A 20,099-nucleotide genomic window follows, 5' to 3' on the forward strand; every position below is an offset into this window, starting at 1 on the left:
GGTGGTGGGGGGGTGTCAGCCCGGCCGCGGCCGCTCTGTGCGGGAACGGAGCCCCGCGGCTGCGGGGGACGGGAGCGGGGGGAGACGCGACCGCGTTCGCGGCGCCGTGGCCGGGTTTCACGCGTGGGCAGGGGCCGGCGGGACGCCCTGCCTAACCCACCGACCGCCCCCCCCCACCCCCGGGCAAGCCCGTTTTTCCCGACACCGCTGGATGCGGGAGCCGGGCGGCGCTGAGGCGAGTTCGGCGGCGGGGCCGCCAGCCGCTCCCTCAGACTGGGGCTACCGCCGAGGCGAGTGACAGGTTGGGGGCGAGCGGGCGCGCCGTCGCCCCCCCCCCCCCCCCCCCCCTCCCGTCCCCCTTCTCCCTGCCCAGCTGCACCAACGGCACCGAGACCCCCAGCCCTGGCAGAGGAGGAGGAGGAGGAGGAGGAGGAGACCGACCCCTCATCAGCAGCTTCCCTCCGCCACACACCTCCCCCTTTCCCCTCCCTCTGGCCTCAGCGCCGCGCTGGCGGGGGCCGGAGAGGGCAGGCAACGCGGGAAGGCGGCTCTCCCAGCATGGACGAGCCATGTGTATCCTAAGGAATAACAGCAGCTGCTGCGCCCACGATGGGGAGCAGAGGAATGCCAGGAGGAGAGGGCTCGCTGGGGCAGGTGAGGGCGCCGGCTCCCTTCTCCTTTCGGCGGCCGGGGGAGGGGGGGGGGGCCGATCGCCGGGAGGGGGGGAGCGGGCGGCTGCGCCCCGGGGGAAGCCCCTCTCCCCGCAGGAGGCAGGGGAGGGCAGCTCTCTCCAGAGGAAGTTTGGGGGTTTTTTTGCCCCCCTTCTCCGCTCTCTGCCGTCGCCCGGAGCGTGGCGGGGGAAAGGGCTGACATCTCCTACGAGTCGCGGGAACTTGCCGGCTTGGAGGGGAGCGGGGGTGGGCGGCTTTCCCTCTCCCAGCCGAGTCGCGGGGCAGAGGCGGCTTCTTTCACACACACACACCCCCCATCCCTCACCAGCCCGGACTCGCTGTTCCCTGAGGGGGGGGGGGGGGGGGCAAGAAAAAAACCAAAAACCACAAAAGGGGAACCCCCAGACTCGGGGCGGCTGCGGGATTTCCATCGCCGCGGCCCGCGGGGGGGTTCCCGGGGCTGCTCCCGCTTTCAGTAGCTCCGGCGGCGGCCGTGCCCCGCTTCCCTCGGCGCGGTCCGGGCGGGGAGGGGCTGTCAGGGCCCGGCCCCCGGTCGGGGAGCCCGGCGGCGGTCGGGCTGCGCCGTCCCCGGGAAGGTGCGGCGGCGGCGGGAGACGCCGCGCTGAGGAGCGGCGGGGAAATGGCGCCTGGAGCTGCGGGGCCGCTGGCCGGCGTGCGAGGGGGGGAACGAGCCGGGGCCAGGGACCCTCCTCGGGAGCCGCCCGTCCGGTCCTCGGCCGGGAGCCGCCAGCCCTCGCCGTCCCGCTGGCTGCGGCCGAGGAAGGGGGTGTAAAGCGAACGGTGGCTTTGTGGGGTGCTGTAGGTTCACGTGCCTCTCCTTTGCAATTATCTTGGGGGGGGGAACCAACCACCAAAAAAAAATAATCCCTGATCTGGATGTTTTGGATGCTTTTTTTTTTTTGTTTTTGTGCAAAACCACCGTGTCACCAGCAACGTTTTAGCAGACACTCACGGATTAGTTAAAGTTGAAAATTGCTCCTCGGCTGCCGTCTGTGGGCAGGGGCCGGCTGCCAGCCGGGGCCGGGACAGGGACAGTCGGGACAGACCCTACGAGGACCGACAGGACGAGCATGGGGCTGTAAACTCCCCGGGAGCCAGGGCCACCTCTTTCTTTTGTGTTTTGCAGGGTGTTTTCACACCATGGGAGCTCATGTTCATGACCGGCACATTTGAAATGCCTCTATGAATGGTAAAGTAGTGAGGTAGGGAACTGGGACCAGTGTTCATCTGAACAGTAGATAACAAAGCTTGTTTCTGGTTTGGACAGTCGTGGAGCTTGCAGATGAGTGGGAAGTTTTTGATTTCCGTATGAACTTCTGTTTTGTTGTACATTTCAAAGCGACTAAGTTAATTTTTAGGTCTTGCCCCAAAGTAGTTTTAAAAGCAAAGTCCTTAGAACTCTCTGCCATTTGTCTAAATTCTGAATGCATGTCTGAAGCATTTAATCATGTTTATTGTTTTCAGCCACTCAAATGGAATAAAAATTACTTATCGTTGATGAAGCTTATCTTGCAAGCTGTTTCACAGTATGTTTCCGTTGCAAGACACAGCACTGTGTTAAACTACTGATGATTGTATTGTTTATTGTTCTTTCATTCTCCACCCTCACCCCCCCATAACGCCAGTACCAATCTGTTCCTTACTACTATACTCAAAAATAACGGAAAAGCAAGTTTTCACCAGTTAGTTTGATATTTCTACTTGTATCTGAGATTTACATCTTTTATATTTGGTCTTACGCTATTTTTCATTGTGTGTGCTAAAGGCAGATGATATATTAAAAAAACGAGTTAAGGTGCAAAGCTAGAAGGTGCTTTCAAACTCTTGAAATGAAACTTTTACAAGGAATTAGTGCTGGATTCATAGTCATGGTTTATTTCTTTAGGCACATACATAACACCTTCCTGAAACATAAGTTTCTCTGCCCCTTTGTAATTACCACTTTGTTTCATTGCACATTTAAAACGCAGCATTCACGTTGGTCTGGAAGTTCAGATTTATTGTTTGGAGGGTTTTGATAGAGGCGCTGATCTCGGACTATACCTCATAGGTGATTTTGCTGCACTTCAACAGTGTCTCAGCACAGTGATGGAGGACACCATCATGTTTTCTTGTAGGATTACCTTTGGGACTTTAGTGACTGCACACATCAGTGGTTTCATCTTAGGAGGATTGAAATTGATTTTCTTCTTTTTTTTTTTTTTTTTAAGCTCAGCTAGTGAAAGACCCTGTGTATGTCCTTTGACCCGTAGCCTCACATGATGAAGTGACACCAATAGTGGAGGATGTAGACTTGAAGTAGCTGCTACTAGGGCTTCAAAAGTAGAGGTACCAGGGTGAACACGTTGTCCTGGTGGCAAGCCTGCCTGGTTCTTTGGTCAAGGCACAGTTTTTTAAACATATGTTGGAAGACCCCTGCATAGATGTACCAAAATAATTTTAAACCATGAACCTTGTGATTCTTTTTTAATACTTTTGAAATCTCCTTGCTCAAGCAAAACACAGGAAGATTGACCTTTCCGTCTCATCCGTAACAGGCCCGTTTTCTTTTAATATTTTAGATTTCAAGTTTTGCAAGATAGTTATATTGAATTTAGCAACAGCCAAGCTACCCAGTTAAATATTGGTTGAGTGGGAGAACTTCTATTTTTACAATTGTGTTTACATTTTAAAGTGATAGCAAATACTAGTAAAGAGGACCAAGATTTTCTAGACTTCATAGTTCAAATTAACTTTCCCAGTCAATATTTAGTCAAGATCTTGATGGTTCAAGTTAACTGTCCAAGTCAATGTTTAGTCAAGGTAATGACTTGGTTTTTATAAACACTACCTAAGCATTCTTGCAAAATTAATCAGAGTTGCTGGATCACAAGGCGTTTGCTCAGCCAGTTACTTAGGAATGAAAGTACGTTATTACTTGGTCTCTCATATGTCCTATACTCTTTGGTATTATTTCAGCCTTGCCTTCAGCCCGTCTGTGTCTTCATTCTTACAGTACTAGTTCTATCTTTAAATCATTTACCTGCCTGGTGGATTTGTGAGATAAAGTCAGTCAGGTAATATCCTGTGTTTATGGGTAGGAAGATGAGGTGCGGAGATGCCAGGTGCTGGCTTTGGGAAGTGTGAAGCCTTGCAATGTGATTGCAGCAGCAGCGACATTCACGTATGTAGTTCCAAGAAAGTTTTTCAGGAGCCTGTGCTGAGGACCCATCTCCTCCTACAGTGTGCAAGAAGAGGTGGGCACTTGTGATACAGCAATCGTTGGGTAAAATATGAAAATAGTTTTGGTGTCTGGGACAAAAACGATGAGATGGAGTATGTCGGTACTTGCAGCGCTAGATTGAAGCATATGTGATGTGGGAAAGGACTGGAAATCTTTATCACAGTTATTCCTTTCTTAGGGGAATCTTCGTTCTTCCAGATTGTCACTTGAGTCCCTTCAACTGGCACTAAAAACACAGTCTGGACTTCAGTTGTGCCAGTGTTTTTTTCTTTCTTTCTCTCTCTCTCTTTTTTTTTTTTTTAATTGTACCACTTGCAAATGCATTCCATGCAATTACATGGGTATTAGAGTAGATACTCATTAGGATTTTACTAATCTGAACCTCAAGTGCTGTTCTGCAAATTTGCCAGCCTTTGTAAGGGAGTGCTTGACTTCATCAGCTGCACTGTTTTATTATGAGTATTTTGATACAGTAGAATGAAAAGCATATATTCTAAACCAAGTAATTAATCAGACTTAAACATTTTCATTTTCATACTTTGACTTGTCACGTAGAGAACCTGCAACTCTGTATTTTGCCCTTAACACTAGATTTTGCCCTGTCTAGCCACAGCAAAATTACATTTCACGGTGCTGGTTTAAGAATTTCATCCATGAATCAATCTTCCATTTCTGTTTTTCTGTTTAAAGGTGGCAGAATTGTCACAACTTAGAAAAAGTGAGTAAACCCAGTACCATGAGTTACAGGAAAGCTGCCATGTTACTGTGTGCAACCTCGTCTGTGTATCGTATCTTAAACAGCCATCAAATACATTTCAAGTGTTACAGATGTAAGAAGTGTTCATTGGTTTTAAAGGTGCAGTATGAAACTTACCATTCTTCTGTTTGGAAAGGGCTTTCAATTGTTTAAGCAACAAACACCATAAGAACTTGTAAAGTAAAACCGGTTGTAGTGAAAAGCCCATGCCTGCGTTTGTTTTCAGGGGTTCAGTCGCATACACAGATCCTCTGTCAGAATCTGCTCGCCTGAGCCTCGCTGGTTATGGTGGGGTCTGCGCAACCGGTTTTCGGTGGCAGGTCTGTTTCAAGATGTGTGCCGTTTTGAAGAACCAGATCAGAGAGAGACCTGTCAGCTTTTGTCTCTTGATCAGTATATTGCTTTTTGAGGAGTTAAGAGTGAAGCTGGTACCCTGGGATGGCCAGTTGTGTGGCTGTGCAGCTGCAGAGGCTGTAGGCTCTTGTGTCCCCAGCTGGGGGGGAAGCAGTTATCAAGTTCTTTAGACTCAGCTGCATGTCCTAACCAAATCTGACTCCAGTAGAGCAGCAGGACTGCTGAAGGTCACATCTTGGTCTGACTCAGTCCTCTTCAATATGTGAAGTAGCTGGCATGATCTTATGGCCCTTGGAGGTATGAAGATTTAGTTTTAATTGCTTATAGAGTCAGAAAGGATGATCATAGAATGGTTCGGGTTGGAAGGGACCTTAAAGGTCATCTAGTTCCACCCCTCTGCCATGGGCAGGGACCCCTTCCACTAGACCAGGTTGCTCAAAGTCCCATCTGACCTGGCCTTGAACACCTCCAGGGGATAGCGCATGATAACTGTGGGTAAACTTTTAGAAGTACAATGTTCCTGAGCCCAAGAAGCCTGCCGGGAAGAGTTTCCAGCCTGTAATCCTTTGCAGTTTCTACAGGTAGTGCTTCTCCTGTCATTCCATTACTGTTGGTTTAATGAGGATGCATAAATTTTTGCTTTTCATAAGGATATATGCAACATAAAATAGGGCAGTTTAATACCTAAGTACACAAAAGCACTTGCTGATTTTTTTCTGTATTGAATTTTGTATATCTCTGTGTACGGATACACGTATGTATGTGTTATATTTACGCAAAGATTCATTAGCTGCTCTTTTTATTATATCAAGATTTCTCAAGTCTCCAGATACTGTCAAGCAGTTACGCTGAGAGATTCCCCCCACCCCACCCCTCAAATAGTGATTACTCTTGTGGGTAGAAGAGCATCAGTTTCTTGAGAGTCTTTGCAATTCCCCAAGCCTGAAGGCAAATGAATAGAAATTTAGTGGACCACCTAGTTCTTGACACAGAATTCTCCGAAGAGGAGTCTGACCTAATTTATATTGTATTGAATCAAATAATCCTATCATGCATGTGTGCTTGCCGTTTTGTTTTCTCTTAGCAGGCATATTGCTGCAAAAAACTTCAGATTTAGATGTTAGACAATGTCCCTGTGGTTTTAGGAGGTGCTTTTCCTCAGTGAGTAGTTACCAGAAAACTACATTTAGAGGGCATTTGTGAAAAGGCAGACAATCAAGGCATAATACTGAGGCTGCTAGAATTATTCATAGCTGGATGTGAATGTATCATTGTTTAGTATTGCGGGTAATCAAGAGTCCTCTAGTACAAAGTCCTCCTATTATTACTAAAGGTGGAGCTGGAATCTCCCCCAAATCCTTTTTGTAGCAAAAATCAGTATAAATATCTTTGTTAGTGCGATAGGCATACCGGTAGGTGTGATTGCTGCATTTTGTCTTTGCAGGGTTGCTGATGATAAGTGGTACTGAGTGTATTTGTTGGGGCCAGCATGCTTTGAAGCTAATTGGGAGCTGATTAGCATCCAGGCACTGCAGTTGTTGCCTCTTAAAGCAATTCCTGGTGCGCAAATCCCTTTTCTGGTGTTATTCTCTAGGTAGTAGGACCCAACAGTCTATCCGTTAGGTCCCAAGATACTCTCTGAAGCTTATCAATCGGTCTACGTACGTTCATGTTTTGGGAAGGAACTTTTTTGAACCTGCATAGTCTTATTCTTGGGAAGCTTAGGAAAGTTGTGAGTCTGTGGAAATTCAAGATCATGGCAACAGTTCTTTGGTTTTAGAGTGAGTAGGTGTCCCAGCTGCAGGACTCTTACTCAGTGTCATTCAGGGAGGTTTTGCTTTATCTCTTTTGACCAGAGTGGCTTTTTTGCTTAGAAGTGTATCTCTTCTCTTTTGAAATGTAGTGTTTAAAACCTTTTGGCTTTCCAGTTAGAGATTGTTTTCCACTTGTAATTTCCTCCACTTTCATTTTAGGACAGCTGGGCATAAACACCTCTTTAGCATGGGTGAGTGATTAGCGAGTTAATAGGTTTGACAGGCACTGGGTGACTCTTCTTGTTTTAGGTCTCTGCGAAATAAGAAAGGTCTGTCGTCTTTTCCAGCTGTGGAACAAATTGTATGAGGTTACGCTTTTCTTGGACTGTGTGTGGTCAACACGAGAGAGAACAGAACAATGCACTGTACAGTGTTCTTAGCCCCTGTAAAGGATATTGGAAACCAAAAGAGGTTCTTTGATGGACCCTTCCCTAATTCCCACAGTGTCACACTGTTACAGTTTTTCTCTTCCAGCTGTCTTTTAAGATTCACAACATACTTAACTAGGAAGAAAATCCACAGTCTGAAGATGATTTGTTACAAACCTTAAAAATAATATTTTTTTAAAAGGCAAAAAAAATACATACCGAACAATTAATGGGTATCAAGAGTATCACTTGATGTGACTTTTAAATTGTACTACATGATTTGAATGGACACTTTCCAGTAAGCGCAAAAAGTTCCTAAGTTGCAGTGGATCCTGCAGTGTTGCTGTATTCAAGTCATGGGAAAATTTCTTTTTTATTGTATCTGCACATCTGGCTTCATACCTGTACTCATACCAACTGTTGTTCCTCAAAAGTTGACTCACTAACAGAGAGTGTAACATAGCTTTTTTTAAACATATGGCTGTCATAGTTGTACCTACCAAAAATAATTTTATCAATTAATTGAAAGGTTTAAATTAGATTATTGACATTTGTAGCTTCACATTTAGAATTCAGAAATGCAAAGACTTTAAATATGCCCATTTGAAAACGAAGAGCTCTAATTACTGGGGATCCAATTGATGCAATACACGTTTCTTCTTTTTCTTTTACATAACTGTCTTCTAACCTACTGATGGGTTGGTTACTTAAAGAATAGCAGGAATCCTATCGGTTGTTTCTCAACCTAAGGGATTATAATTTTTTTTTTTCAGTACTTGAAGTAACTGAGGGGGAAAAAATGGAAGTGATCTCTGTACATCGTACAAAGAAAAACTTTTGTTTCTGTTCCTAGTTACTTGAGAGGCAGCTCTTAATAAACTATGCTAAAATGACAGAGAAAAAGAGCACTTCGTCTCGCTTCACCTTCCTTGGATTTATTCAGGTGCCTCAAGTAGTTCCTGAGATCGAGCCAGAATGAAGAGATCCAAGCCGGCAGGATTCGGTGCTCCCGCAGAAGCAGACAGCGTGTTAAGTAATCTGACAGCATTTCCAGGACCTGTCAGTCTCTGCCTGGAGACTGGCCATAACAGTTCCATTGGCATGTGCTTTTTGCCAGATTAACATGTAGTAGGTCACTTGAATTCTCCCCTTATTGAGTTCGTACCTTTTCTTTAATTCTCTCTCGCAGTAATCTGTCAGTATTGATGGGAGGAAAGAAAAGCTTTCGCTGGATTCAGGACGGTGGGTGTTTTTAACGGGTAGTTAGTTTGAAGAATTTCAGTTTTATCGTCTTTTATATTTCCTTGTATAACCTTTACCAATCAAATAATTTGTAGCGTATCCTATTTTGCTTGTGGCTATGGTGGTGTAGGAGAGTCTGCTTCCTTGATCTTTGCTAGCTCTTGAAGTTAACGGTGATGGGCTGCGAACGCTCCCATAGCTTGGACTTCAGTGCATTGCTGGGAATTTCCAACTGGCTACGTGATTAAACCAAGCATAAAGGTAATTAGGAAAAAACCAAAATACTTTTAAACTTTAATGCAGTCCAGCTGATATTCATGAAACCGTACTGCTATTTAGCTCGTCAACAGTCAATGCAGAGAATATTTTATTAATATTTCAATTTTCCCTTTCATTCCTTTATGTAACAAAATACACAGTTAAGTTAGTTTTATTGTTACTGCCTTTTATGCCAGTTTTGTTCAAGCTCTGAGGCGTATTAGCAAATTCAAACCTTTTAATGGCAAGATTAGATGACTTGTTAGGTGTTCCTGTCTTAACTGTAGCAGGTATACCACTAATATCAAGGGTCTTCCCAGTAGGTGGAGGGTTTTTTTCCCCCCTTTTCTAACATAATAAAGGTTTTCCCATGCTAGGATTTTCCTCCCTAAGTGTACATACATTTTTAAATTCGGTCAGAGTGCCACAGTCACACTAGCAATATTGTTTGAAAATTTTGAGGCCCCTGTTTATTGTTTTAAAACACCTGGTAGTTGATTGCAATAAAGACTCCCCTTTTTAATTATGCCGTAATTAATACCAAACAAATCAATAGGAAGTGCTACTTCACACAGCATGTTGGCAGTTTGCTCAAGTTTAAAAACAGTAAAAAAAAAAAATGTCAGTGAGTTTAATAAAGGTTATTTTATGAATGGGTTGGTTTGTTTTTGTGGGTGCTGAAGTAATCAAATCCCAGATCATGGCTTCAGGACCGTTTTCCACCCACCATCCCTGTTTGACGGTTTTCATATATTCAGCCCCATTTTTCTTCCTTCTGAAAACAAGAGAAATAAAATGTTTGAGAAGTCCTAAAGAGGATAACAAATTGAATTGACCACTTACTGTTCCTGGCACTCAAATTTTATGATCCTTACCTCCCTAGTGATAGAGCAAGCTATTCAAAAGCACTGTGTGAGAGTCACAGCTGATGAAATTTGGTAAAGTTCTTTCAAATCGGAAGAACTACACTGATTTACATCAAATGAGGGCTTGTCCGCTGTTGCTATGTTACATTTGTAGCAAATGCTAATTGATTTTGGTGGATACAGATCCTCAGAGAAAAGTGAGAATTGTTATTGAGTGATTCCCACTGTGCCAAGCTTCAGTTTCTGGATTTCAGTGCAGGATGATCCTGGAGAGGACATGAAATCGGCTTTATGATGTGAAACAACACGAGAAAAATAATTCTGCCACAGCCACAAAAATGGTCTGAGTCTTCAGCACTCACAATTTTGGGCCTGACAAAGAACAGCAAGTGATTTTCGTAAAGGAGATCTCTGTTTGCAGCTCCTTTTTTTTGTAGCAGGACTGTTGATCCAACAGGCAACTTATGTGTGGTTGGCCCATTTAAGTGTCGTGTTTCTCGTGTTTAGTTCTTGCATAGTTTTTTCTCTTGGGCTCTTGGGTAAGGTGAAGAGATGGCAGAGACAAGACTCTCCATGGGATGGTTCTGTCACTCTGTCTTCTTTGTAGAAGAAACCTAGTTCGTCAGGTTATGCAAGATGCCCAGTCCTGACAGCTAAAATTTAGGTGAGAATAATCCTACTCTCAGTCACTGAATTCTAGTTGCCTTGCTTTTTCCAGACAGCAGAAATCCAGGGAAGCGGTTCGTGTGCATCAAACTTTGAAATATTGCTCAAGCCTCTGTAGAGAACTGTGTTCTTTATTGCAAAGATCATCTTTAGTTCAAAGACTAGATTGCAAATGACCCATAAACATTGTGGGTGGCTGATTCTGCTAATCACTATTTTTAGATGGAACTTTTCGGTGGAGGTGGGAAGAAGTACAGTGCAGAGAAGGAAAATAGTGCAGGTACATGTCATTTGGTTTGTGGATCCAATAACATAAGAGTAAGTTGTCTTGATGGGTAGTGTTGATTTTCTCATTTGTGGCTGGAAGTGTGCGCATAATTTGCATGTAGATAATGAGTAAAGCATCTGTAATACCAATTTTAACGTGTGTAATGGACTGCCTCTGAGATTTTTTTTTTTCTCATTTTGGTGGACTACGCTGTATTATCGTTGTCTGCTTCACAGTGATTAATTAATTTATTTATTTATTTATTAAAGAAAAGTACTCTTAGGTTGAAGGATAATGAATGTATTTGATTTTCATATGTGGACATATGTTTTCATGAGAGAAATTAACGTTTTCCCAAAACTGCCTAGGGTTTGATTTCTTAGGAGAAACAGGCATCAGGGAACCACCAGGAATTGTGCTGGTTTCTAGGAAATTAGGATACATACGGTTTCTTCCCCAAAAAACTTTCTGGAGATTGGTGTAGGGTTACTGTTGTGCATTCAAACAATACTGGAAAAAAACCCAAACAAAGCTGAAACTGGAATCTCTGAGGATTCCTTCCCGTTTCAGACATGAATGTTGCAGGTGTTAGGTAAAAAGAACAACTTAAGTTTAAGTTATAATCAACAAGAATAGAAGTAGTTTGTAATAGCTGTCTAGTTTTCACATGAATAAATCGGTGCTCAAAAGTTGAGCCAAAGTTACAGAAGATTGTTACACGGGTTTTGGTCACTGCTGACATACTTCGGTTGGACTGTGCATCCTTAACGTTTTAGTATCACTGCGTGAGATAAGATGCAGTCGTGAGGACATAGTGAATATTCATCTTAAGTCCTTATGAGTGTCTTGATTGTCCCAGCAATTACTTCCTGTAAGAAGTTGGCTACACTGGATGTGTTAGGGAGAGCCCAGTGCTCAATAGAATGAATTGTGTATTCAGATGTATTTTAGCTTGTATTTTAGTTGAAAAAGTGGAGAAAATCTTGTCTGCCTGTCTTGAAAGGATGGGGGATGATGTCTGGAGGAACAGTTCCAATGCTTGGCCATTAATAATAGCACTTTTAAGAGAAGCTTTTAGCAGAAGACAAGCATGTAGGTTACAAAGCAGTGCAGCGAACAATATATTTTTTGTGCTGTTCTGAAGATGTTGAAATCAAATAACTAATTTATAGGAGAACAATTTATAAGGGTGATGCAAGTAGAAGAGTAGAATTCTTCTAAATATTAATGTATTGAATATGTTCTTTATTGTTGTAATAAAAGCTTGAGAAGTGGACATGGGAGACTGGAATGCCTTGTAACTTGTAGTGGAGTTCACAAAGGGCTTTTTAAAAACAAATTTCCTGTAAATGAAAAAATGTAATGCTTTGGTGTGGTGCTGGTAATAACTTGTCGTGATTCTTAATGCATCTCGGCGCGGTGAGGTGAGAGGGAAACTTGTTAATGATGGTGCAGCAGCTCAGGATGTGTGCAGTGCTGTGAGAAGAGCTCGGAGCCAGAGTTGTTACTCGCTCTGAGGAGCAAGTGCTGTGTAAATGACTACGGCTGGAGGGAGGAGGTCTGACGTACTGTACTGGTGGAGTACGGAACTAGGCACAGGAGAACCGGGTGCTTCTGAGTGTGTGACCCTGCTCTGGCAGGGGGTTGGACTAGATGATCTCCAGAGGTCCCTTCCAGCCCCTACCATTCTGTGTAGGAATCTTGTTCTCGTATGCAGCTGTTTTGCCTGAATATTTGTTCTCTCCACTTCTTTAAAGTTTATTTTAAATATCTTAATATATATTATATATGTATTATGTAAGCTATATAGAAACTTTTCTATAAAAGTAGGAAGCACTAATGGGGTCTGTCTTACCGTTTCATAACAATATACCACACTTGGAAGAGAAACTCTTCTGAGTTTTGGCACCCAGAAAACAGTCCCACTGACCCTTCCTCCTTCAGTCTCACATGCCAAAGGTTACTTTTTTTTTTACAGTTAAAGAAGCTTATTACATTTTGTTGTTATAGCCTTAGAGGCTATGCTACAGCGTACACAATATTATTTCAAAAATATAATGTGAAAAACACATTAGGAAGGAGTCAGGGTACAGAGAAGCAACAGTTGCTATTGTAGGTATAATGTGTTATTACCCAGGGCCTCTCTTTCTCTTCTCCGCATAATTGTATATTTAACTACTAACTTGTGAAACAGTGTGACGGTCTGTTAATAAACGGGAGAGGGACACCTTTGAATTGTTGGTATTTTCAAAGGTGTTATCTTCCTATCAGGAGAGTGTATATTTGTAGATGAATATTATATCTTTTTTTTTTATCAGCCTAGTGTTTGGGGGTTTTTTGTAGTACGAAGACTTACATATTTCTAGCATTCAAAAACCTGACATAATAACGCTGAATCCCCTCCTGTGATAATTCTGACTGATCACGGATGCTTTTAAGACTAATGCAGCCTGTGGAAGAATTCTTAACATATGACAGAAATGTATCTTGCTTATTTTGAAGATGAAGAAGCGGAGTTCACGTACGTTCACAAACATTTGTAAAACAGTTCCTTGTAAATCTTTGCAACAATTGTAAGCCAGACAATGAGTTGTAATGGAGACTTCAGCCTTCTTTGTGTTTTGTGAAAGCTTTTCCACGCATTTCTTCTTTTTGCTTTGTCCTTGCATGATTTGCTGGCATGTGTTGATGTTTGAAAGATTGTTGTCACGTTTCAGTATGCAGGTTTGGGTAGAAAACAGCTTTTTTGGTGTTAGTCAGAGATGCCCTTCCTGCCTCAGGTAATTTCATGTATTATTGTCATTGATTCAGTTGTGTGTAGGAATGTGTTATGCTTAACATAAAAAATGTTACTTGCCCTTGGTTTTATGCTGTGGTAAAACAGCCGTTCTCATGCTCTCATTTAGTGCTTTATGCTGTTGTGTATCTGTAAATCGTACAGACGGGGGTTCTGTACTCTGGGGATTCCATTTTTCCTTGTACTCAAGAAAGTAGTAAAAAAGCTCTTGCTCTGCACAGAAACCTGGAGGCCTTGCTTCTGACTTCAATGCTTTCATATGTGCTGGATATAGGTAGAAAGATGTAACACTACTTTCCGAAATGGCCATCATAGCGTTCTAATTACGCATTTGGATTTTTTTTTTCTCTTGTGACAGAGTTTAAATGTTACATATTAGCAATAATGCTTAAATTGATGAAGTGTAAAACTAGTGAAATGGGTTATGGGGAAAGGAAGTGAAAATATTATGAACGATATGCCCTCATTTATGTCTTCTTAGAAAATTTGTCTAATGAAAAAAAATATTTGAAATAATTCAGGTTACAACATTCACCGAGAGGTACAGCCAGCAGTAATAGTAGGATGGTCTTGCTTTTAACATAGTAAATAAAATAGAACTCCTATTTTGTTTTTTGGGAGGAAGAGTAACATCAGATCAGGTTGTGTTGAGATCCATGTGAATTGTTGAGGCCAGATTTATTTATCCTTCCTGTGGACAAGTTTACACCATCGGGTTCAATCGTGTACCTGTGACAGCAGTTTCTGCCACGTTCTTTGTGACTGTTAATAGAGACAAAGGAGATGCATGTTCTTCACATCAGTTCTTCATCCCAGTTTCCTGGGGACCATGAGTTGGCTCTCCTTTTCTCCTGGCTCCTTATCTGGACACAGCACCTCTCTTGTCGATGACCGTCTCCATCCGCTCTAATCCTGCTCCTCCCCTGAAGCTGTTTTTGCCTCTTGACTCCCAGGTTAAACCTCCCAAGTTCTCCGTTATTAAAGAGCAGTCAGAAATTCTTCTCTTCCAGCTCTTGTGATACAAGTTTTCACGTCAAACTCCATTCCTCTGTTCTCTGGTCTGGTTCTTGTACCTTCTGCATTCAAATCCAGCAGCTTGCTGGGTTCCTTAATCGAAAGACAAAACCTCTGGCCATTGGTTCCAGTGTTTTGTGTTATTACAGTTCAGAGCAGTAATTACAAGGATAGTCCATTTTGTGGTACAACATTTATAGGAATGTGCATACACATTTTTTACACAGTTTTCTTCCTTCTGGAGGATGCAGGAGGGGGTGACAGTGTAGAGAAGTTTTTTAGTATAAAGGAGTCATCACTGGACAAGTGTAAAGTCTGTCATTTTATAATTCGGGTAGTTTTGTGGGGTTTTTTTAGGATTAGCAAGACAAACAGATCCATGATGTGAAGACCAAATCTTACTCCCAGTTTCAAAACCCAGAAAACTTTCCAAATGTAAGTTCATAATGATTATTTAACGTGGTCAATATATACTGTTTTCCTACAGTCTAAATCTTGGAATTGATTCAACTCATTCCTCTTCCCTCACGTCCTGAAAATCACCCTGAAGCGGACACACTTGACGTGTAAAATTGTAGCCTAAACAGTTAAAAATGTGGCAAAGTTGCAAGCAATTGAAAGCAGACTGTTCAGAGTGGGAAGCACCAGGCAACCTTAATAATAGGTGGTGCTCCCTGTCCTACCTTTGAGTAGAGAAAATTTAAATAGGTAACTCGTTTAAAGGGAATTATTTAGCAATGTTACTGTTCATAGCAGCATCATAAGTAAACTGCTCCAACTTTTCAGTGAAATGTCTGACCTCGAGATCAAAGATTTAAGAGGCGATTGGAAGAGCGTATTGCGTACAGGTTGTGTACTCATTAAGGGTACTCTGTGTCCGGTCATTTCGGTCAAACAACTGAAGGAAAAGTCTACCTTCTTCTATCAGCACATGTGACGGTGCATATTTTGAGAGCATGTGTTACAGCTGATGAGTCCTGTGAGGTGGAGTGCAGAAGTCATGGACACCAAGAGTCCTGTTGACTCCTGTTGACTGGGAAGAGCAGATTTTAAACTACGCTGATCTTTGGGCCTTGGTGAGAAGAGGATTTGAAATGGAGCTTGGAAAATGAATCCAGCTTGATGAACTCTTATACTTGGGAAGTGATTGAGAGCTTCTGAAGAAGGAGGAAAGCTCTACGTGTAGTCACAGCATTTGGGCAAGTTCAGATGCCTTGCCTTTTGTATTTGTTTCGCAGTTCTAATGCTACCAGACTACCCTGTGGTGATTTAAACATGACTTACTAGAGTTTTTATAGCAAGTGGTATGTCATTAGCAAGACTATAGTAAATGTATCTTCTGCCACCTAATTCCAGTGTTGACAATTGACTTCAGTTTTCAGAAGCATATAAAAGTACCTCCACCTCTGTCTTTCGTATTCAGGAAAATCATGGCGGTCTTAATGGCTATACATGTATGAATAATTTTGCTTAGGTAAATGAGTTTGGGATGGGGTGTTGGAATTTAGGGGGAGGAAGATATGTGAATAAAAATAATTAAAAAAATCTTGGGCCCTCGTTAGAGAATTCAAGACATGCAAATTCTAAGTCAGTGAGTGGAAATGTCATCCTTCAAAACCCTATGAAATGCAAAGAAGCATCGTGCACTTCAAGGTATCTGAGTTACAAAGAAAGCTTGTAGTTCACGGAATTATATCTATGAGCCTTTTAATATACTTCGGGTTGTTCTTTATCTCCTACAGAGCACTGCAGAATTTGTTTCCCTGGAGGTGTCAGAAGTAAGGCTAGAAAAATCCTACCTGATCTTTAATAATCCCTCACACGCATGGTAATACTCCAGAATTGTGCTATCATTGTATAGTTTACACTTAAATCCTTTCATCTCTCTGCTTCCACCCGTGAAAAAATCCCTTAGTGTTATAGGGAGCCGGTGACTGCATACTTGAAACACCTTGGTCTTGTTGCCAGTCTAGACTCACCTGCTTTGACTGATTTATTGTGGTTTGGGTTTGGTTTTTTTTTTTTTGGAGGGTAAGACTGAAAAATACATTTCTCCCATTATAGTTAATAGATTCAGGAAGTAATTTGCAGATCAGGAAACAATGGATCTCATGTAATAAAAGCACTGCCTAGGTAACTCCTAGGGAAGATAAACTTGTATTGTTAAGCTTGCACATTTTACTCTTATTCGTAGGCCATATATTGCTCTCCTGTGCTTTCCACCATTAAGCAGTAATGTTATTGCATTAGTAAAAAAGCACTGCTACTTTGACTGGCTTTCAAAAACACACACAAAATCAAATAATGTATTTTACTGAATTATGAAGAACTGTGTTATTTGTTTTATAACCGCTTACTTAGTTATTGCTCTCAGTGCTCCATGTTACAATTTAATCACTGCTCTGCATCTCTGGAGTGCATGCAGGCTGGTGTGAGGCAGCAAAGGGACGAAGCAAGATGACTGGCAGTTAAGTGTTTCAATCAGTCAAGATACTGATTTATTTCTTTCAGGAGGAGTGTAAAGGAAATGAGAATAGCTGTTTTTTGTAACCGATGCACTGAATAGTCATCAGTTAAACTGTGGAGGTCACACATATGAGTTGGAATAGTTCTTGAGAAGGAAAGACTGTGTCTTGTCATCCAGGCTGCACACAGTCTTCGTGTGAAGCTTGTGATGTTCAGCATGTCCCGTAAAGGCAGCACAAGGGGTGAGTCTGGAATCCTTTCGCTTACAGGATTTTCATTGCAAAAGAAGTTATATGAAGAATTAAACCACAGGGTGTTAGAAATTCTTTGTTGCCTGTCTAGTTAGTTAAAAAACTTTGAAGTTACATACTGCATTCAGGACGATTTATGTGTTGATATTGCAGAATGTTTAAACTGGAATGCCACTCGGCTAACAAATAAATCCTGTCTCTTTGCAATGGGGCAGGTGGTATGAATATCTGTGAAAATGGATCCTTCTTGGAGTACATATTATAACTCAACTAGGGCAAAACCATTGGTGGCATTTTATATCTCTGCTGTAAAAATATTCATAGGTGTGCCTGAGATAGCAACAGATACATTAAAGTTTTCATTGCCCACTTTGATGCAATAGAAATCACGTAATTTTACATTTGTCTCCCCCCCCAGCTGAACTTTGTCCATTTAGTAAAAATAATTGGTTTTTTCCTTACCTTGAAGTGCTGGTTTTAACCTGAAAAAAAAAAAAACCCAACCCCCCCAAAAACTATAGCAAACCTGACGGTGTTAAATGGTATTTATAAGATATAGAAAATTAAACCAAAGTTTTTTGCGAATGGTGTATCATCATTTCTTTTGCCCAGTGCTCTATTCTGTCTGAACTCATAGAGATATAAAATCCAGAGGAAGCAAGCAGAGAGTGTTGAAGGAAATTAGGTCTTTCTAAGACTTTAAACCTCCAGAGCCCACTGAAGATCTCTGCTCAACAATCGTTGATTTTACAGCAAGAAAGATACCTTACCTATCGAGATTGCTTTGGTGGGGTATTCCCTAAAAAGCCTGCTATAGCCTAGCCTACATTTCATATTCTTTTCCTAACCGAAATCCTGAGGTTTTCAAACAGTTTCATAAAATGTATGCACTAAATTTGATGAAAATGTGGCTACATACAAAAAAAAATAGAACTACTTTGAGAGAAGCTTTCAGTGCTGACAATAGATAAACCTTTCACTGTCTCATGGAAAACTGCATGGCTGAAACTGCAACTACAGAGAGAGAAAAGGTGGCTTCCCTCTTGGTCAGAGGAGGAATTTCCAGGCTGGGGAAGTGAAGGTATCTCTGGCTGAAATGATGAAAACAGCCCCTACTATCACAGTGGCTGGGTGGCAAAGGGGAAGCCTTGCTTTTTAATGACACTTGATTTCTGGATTTTTGTTATGCATGCTACGTGTGCTACATCCAGATGAATTGCTGTTTCTTTTGATGACACCCATTGAGACAGAGATTTTGAGACCTCTTTTGTCTTGTTTCTCAGGGAATGTGCAAGATATGGTGGTGGATGTGTGATCGTGGTAGTTTTAGAATGAGGAAGGAGAAGAGAAAGCGTGCTGCAGCCAGGAGACAGGGCTACTTCAGCGTTTCTTTTCCCTCCTGCCTTTTTTCTGAGCTAAGAGTCCATTCAGTCTGAATACAGATCTGTTCTTAACGTGTCGAACTGCATTATTTATCCCACCACTGCAAGCCGTCTTGTTATCACCTGGAGATAAAATTGCAAACTTGATTTAATGGAGCTTTGTTAATCTAGAATTTCGTCTATATCTTCTCTTGGATCTGTCTGCTGTTGGCTCTTTGTATTTATTAAGTACGATTATGACAAAAAAGACACAAATATCCACTAATAGCAGCTATTCAGCTGGCTCCTCAGTGCCCGGGAGAAAGCTGTAGAGGAGACTCTTGTCTTGTAGGAAGCAGTTGGGACTTGCTATTAAGTCCTGTAGTGCCTGTGTTCGCACCGCATCGATCCTTTAGGAGTGAGACACTGAAGAAGCAGATCTCTATTATGTTGCTTGGCTGTGAGTAATTACTGAGAAATTCGGAAAAAGAGTACCTGAGCGTTTTATTCATAATCTACTTAGTGGCTGCATTCCTTACTCCTGCATGTTTTGAATACCATTTGCTGGAACGCCCAGTTGAATACGCAACCAACCGCTGGCTAAAAAGATGTGCAGCCGTGAAAAATACTGTGAGGTGTGCTTGCCAAGATAGAGATCAGAATAGTCCCCGGGAAGATTATGGATGGAGGATTACATAAAAGAGAGAGTTTTGTGTTTTTCCTACAGTGTCTATTTCCATTTTCTGTGAAATGACTTTCAATTTTTAGGTTATTTCACATTTTGTTATAATCTCTTAGATGGAGAGCAGACTTGAGATTTACGGTCTGAAGACAGGTTGCAAAGGTTCTTGATGATGTCTGGAATATTTGTGAAGTTTTAGCAGCTGATATGACGCAGATGAGTGCATAAAACAAATAACAGCATTTATTGTCTATATAGACGCGCCATTCCCCAAAAGGTAGAGGTGGGTTGGGGCTCTCCTTCCCTTCAGTTTCCCTCCGTGGTGCCAGGCACTACATAAAACAGAAAAAAAACAACCCATATCTCTCTTTCAGAATGCTTGATAGTAGAGACAGCAACTGTTTTCTGATGAGGAAATACCAGAATGATGGGTCTCTGGTTGTCAGTTTGTCAGTGGTGTCAGTACTCAGATACCGACATCTTCTATCCCTTCCTTTCTCTTTCATTAAATCGCACCATATAAGGTATATTTCAGGTGAGATTTTAATGGCAAAGGAATTGGCTTTGGAGAGCTGTGTGGCACTGCTTTAGGAGGGCAGCTTGGAAACGCCCCCATGAAGATGCTTGTTTGGCAGGGAAGTGTGGTGATGTAGATAGAGAGGGTCATAAATGAGACGAGGGCAAGTTATTAGTGGTTTAAGAATATTACATGTGATAAAAATGATAATCTCTGTATCCAACCTCCCACATCAGAGAGAGACGTGATGAAAGAGGCCACTAAAATGGTTTTTGCAGTAGCGTTTTGGATGGATTATGAATGGAGCAAGACTGAGATTAGCGGAACGAGAAGCTGCAGTGATTGACTTGTGAGACAATAGCTCACAGACAGGCTGTGCGGCTTTTGAACTAATGTGTGGATCAAGATGTTCATAATATTGTACTCAGCCTGGTCGCTCTCTAAAGAGGGAGGGGGGAAAAAAGTTTTCATAACTGCTGTAACTTCTTAGCTTTCCTATTTTC

At 42.2% G+C, this 20,099-nt stretch overlaps 1 protein-coding gene across 11 annotated transcripts in view; it reads left to right on the forward strand.

Moving 5' to 3' along the window:
• DAB1 (DAB adaptor protein 1) overlaps positions 1 to 20,099 on the forward strand; it is a 478,733-nt gene that overhangs the window by 308,789 nt on the left and 149,845 nt on the right. For 2 of the 11 annotated variants that reach the window (XM_063343438.1, XM_063343444.1), the window contains exon 1: positions 495 to 654. The exons of 3 other annotated variants lie outside the window; for them this stretch is intronic. Coding sequence is in view for 4 of the 8 variants with exons in the window: in XM_063343445.1 (XP_063199515.1) it covers positions 570 to 654 (85 nt within the window). In the remaining 4 variants the exon portion in view is untranslated. Of the gene's footprint in view, positions 1 to 456; positions 655 to 20,099 lie in introns of those variants that run through there. 6 more of the 11 variants (XM_063343445.1, XM_063343447.1, XM_063343449.1 and 3 more) reach the window with 6 other exon arrangements.

This window comes from Chroicocephalus ridibundus, chromosome 8, assembly GCF_963924245.1.
Source record: "Chroicocephalus ridibundus chromosome 8, bChrRid1.1, whole genome shotgun sequence".
Taxonomy (NCBI): Eukaryota; Metazoa; Chordata; class Aves; order Charadriiformes; family Laridae; genus Chroicocephalus; species Chroicocephalus ridibundus.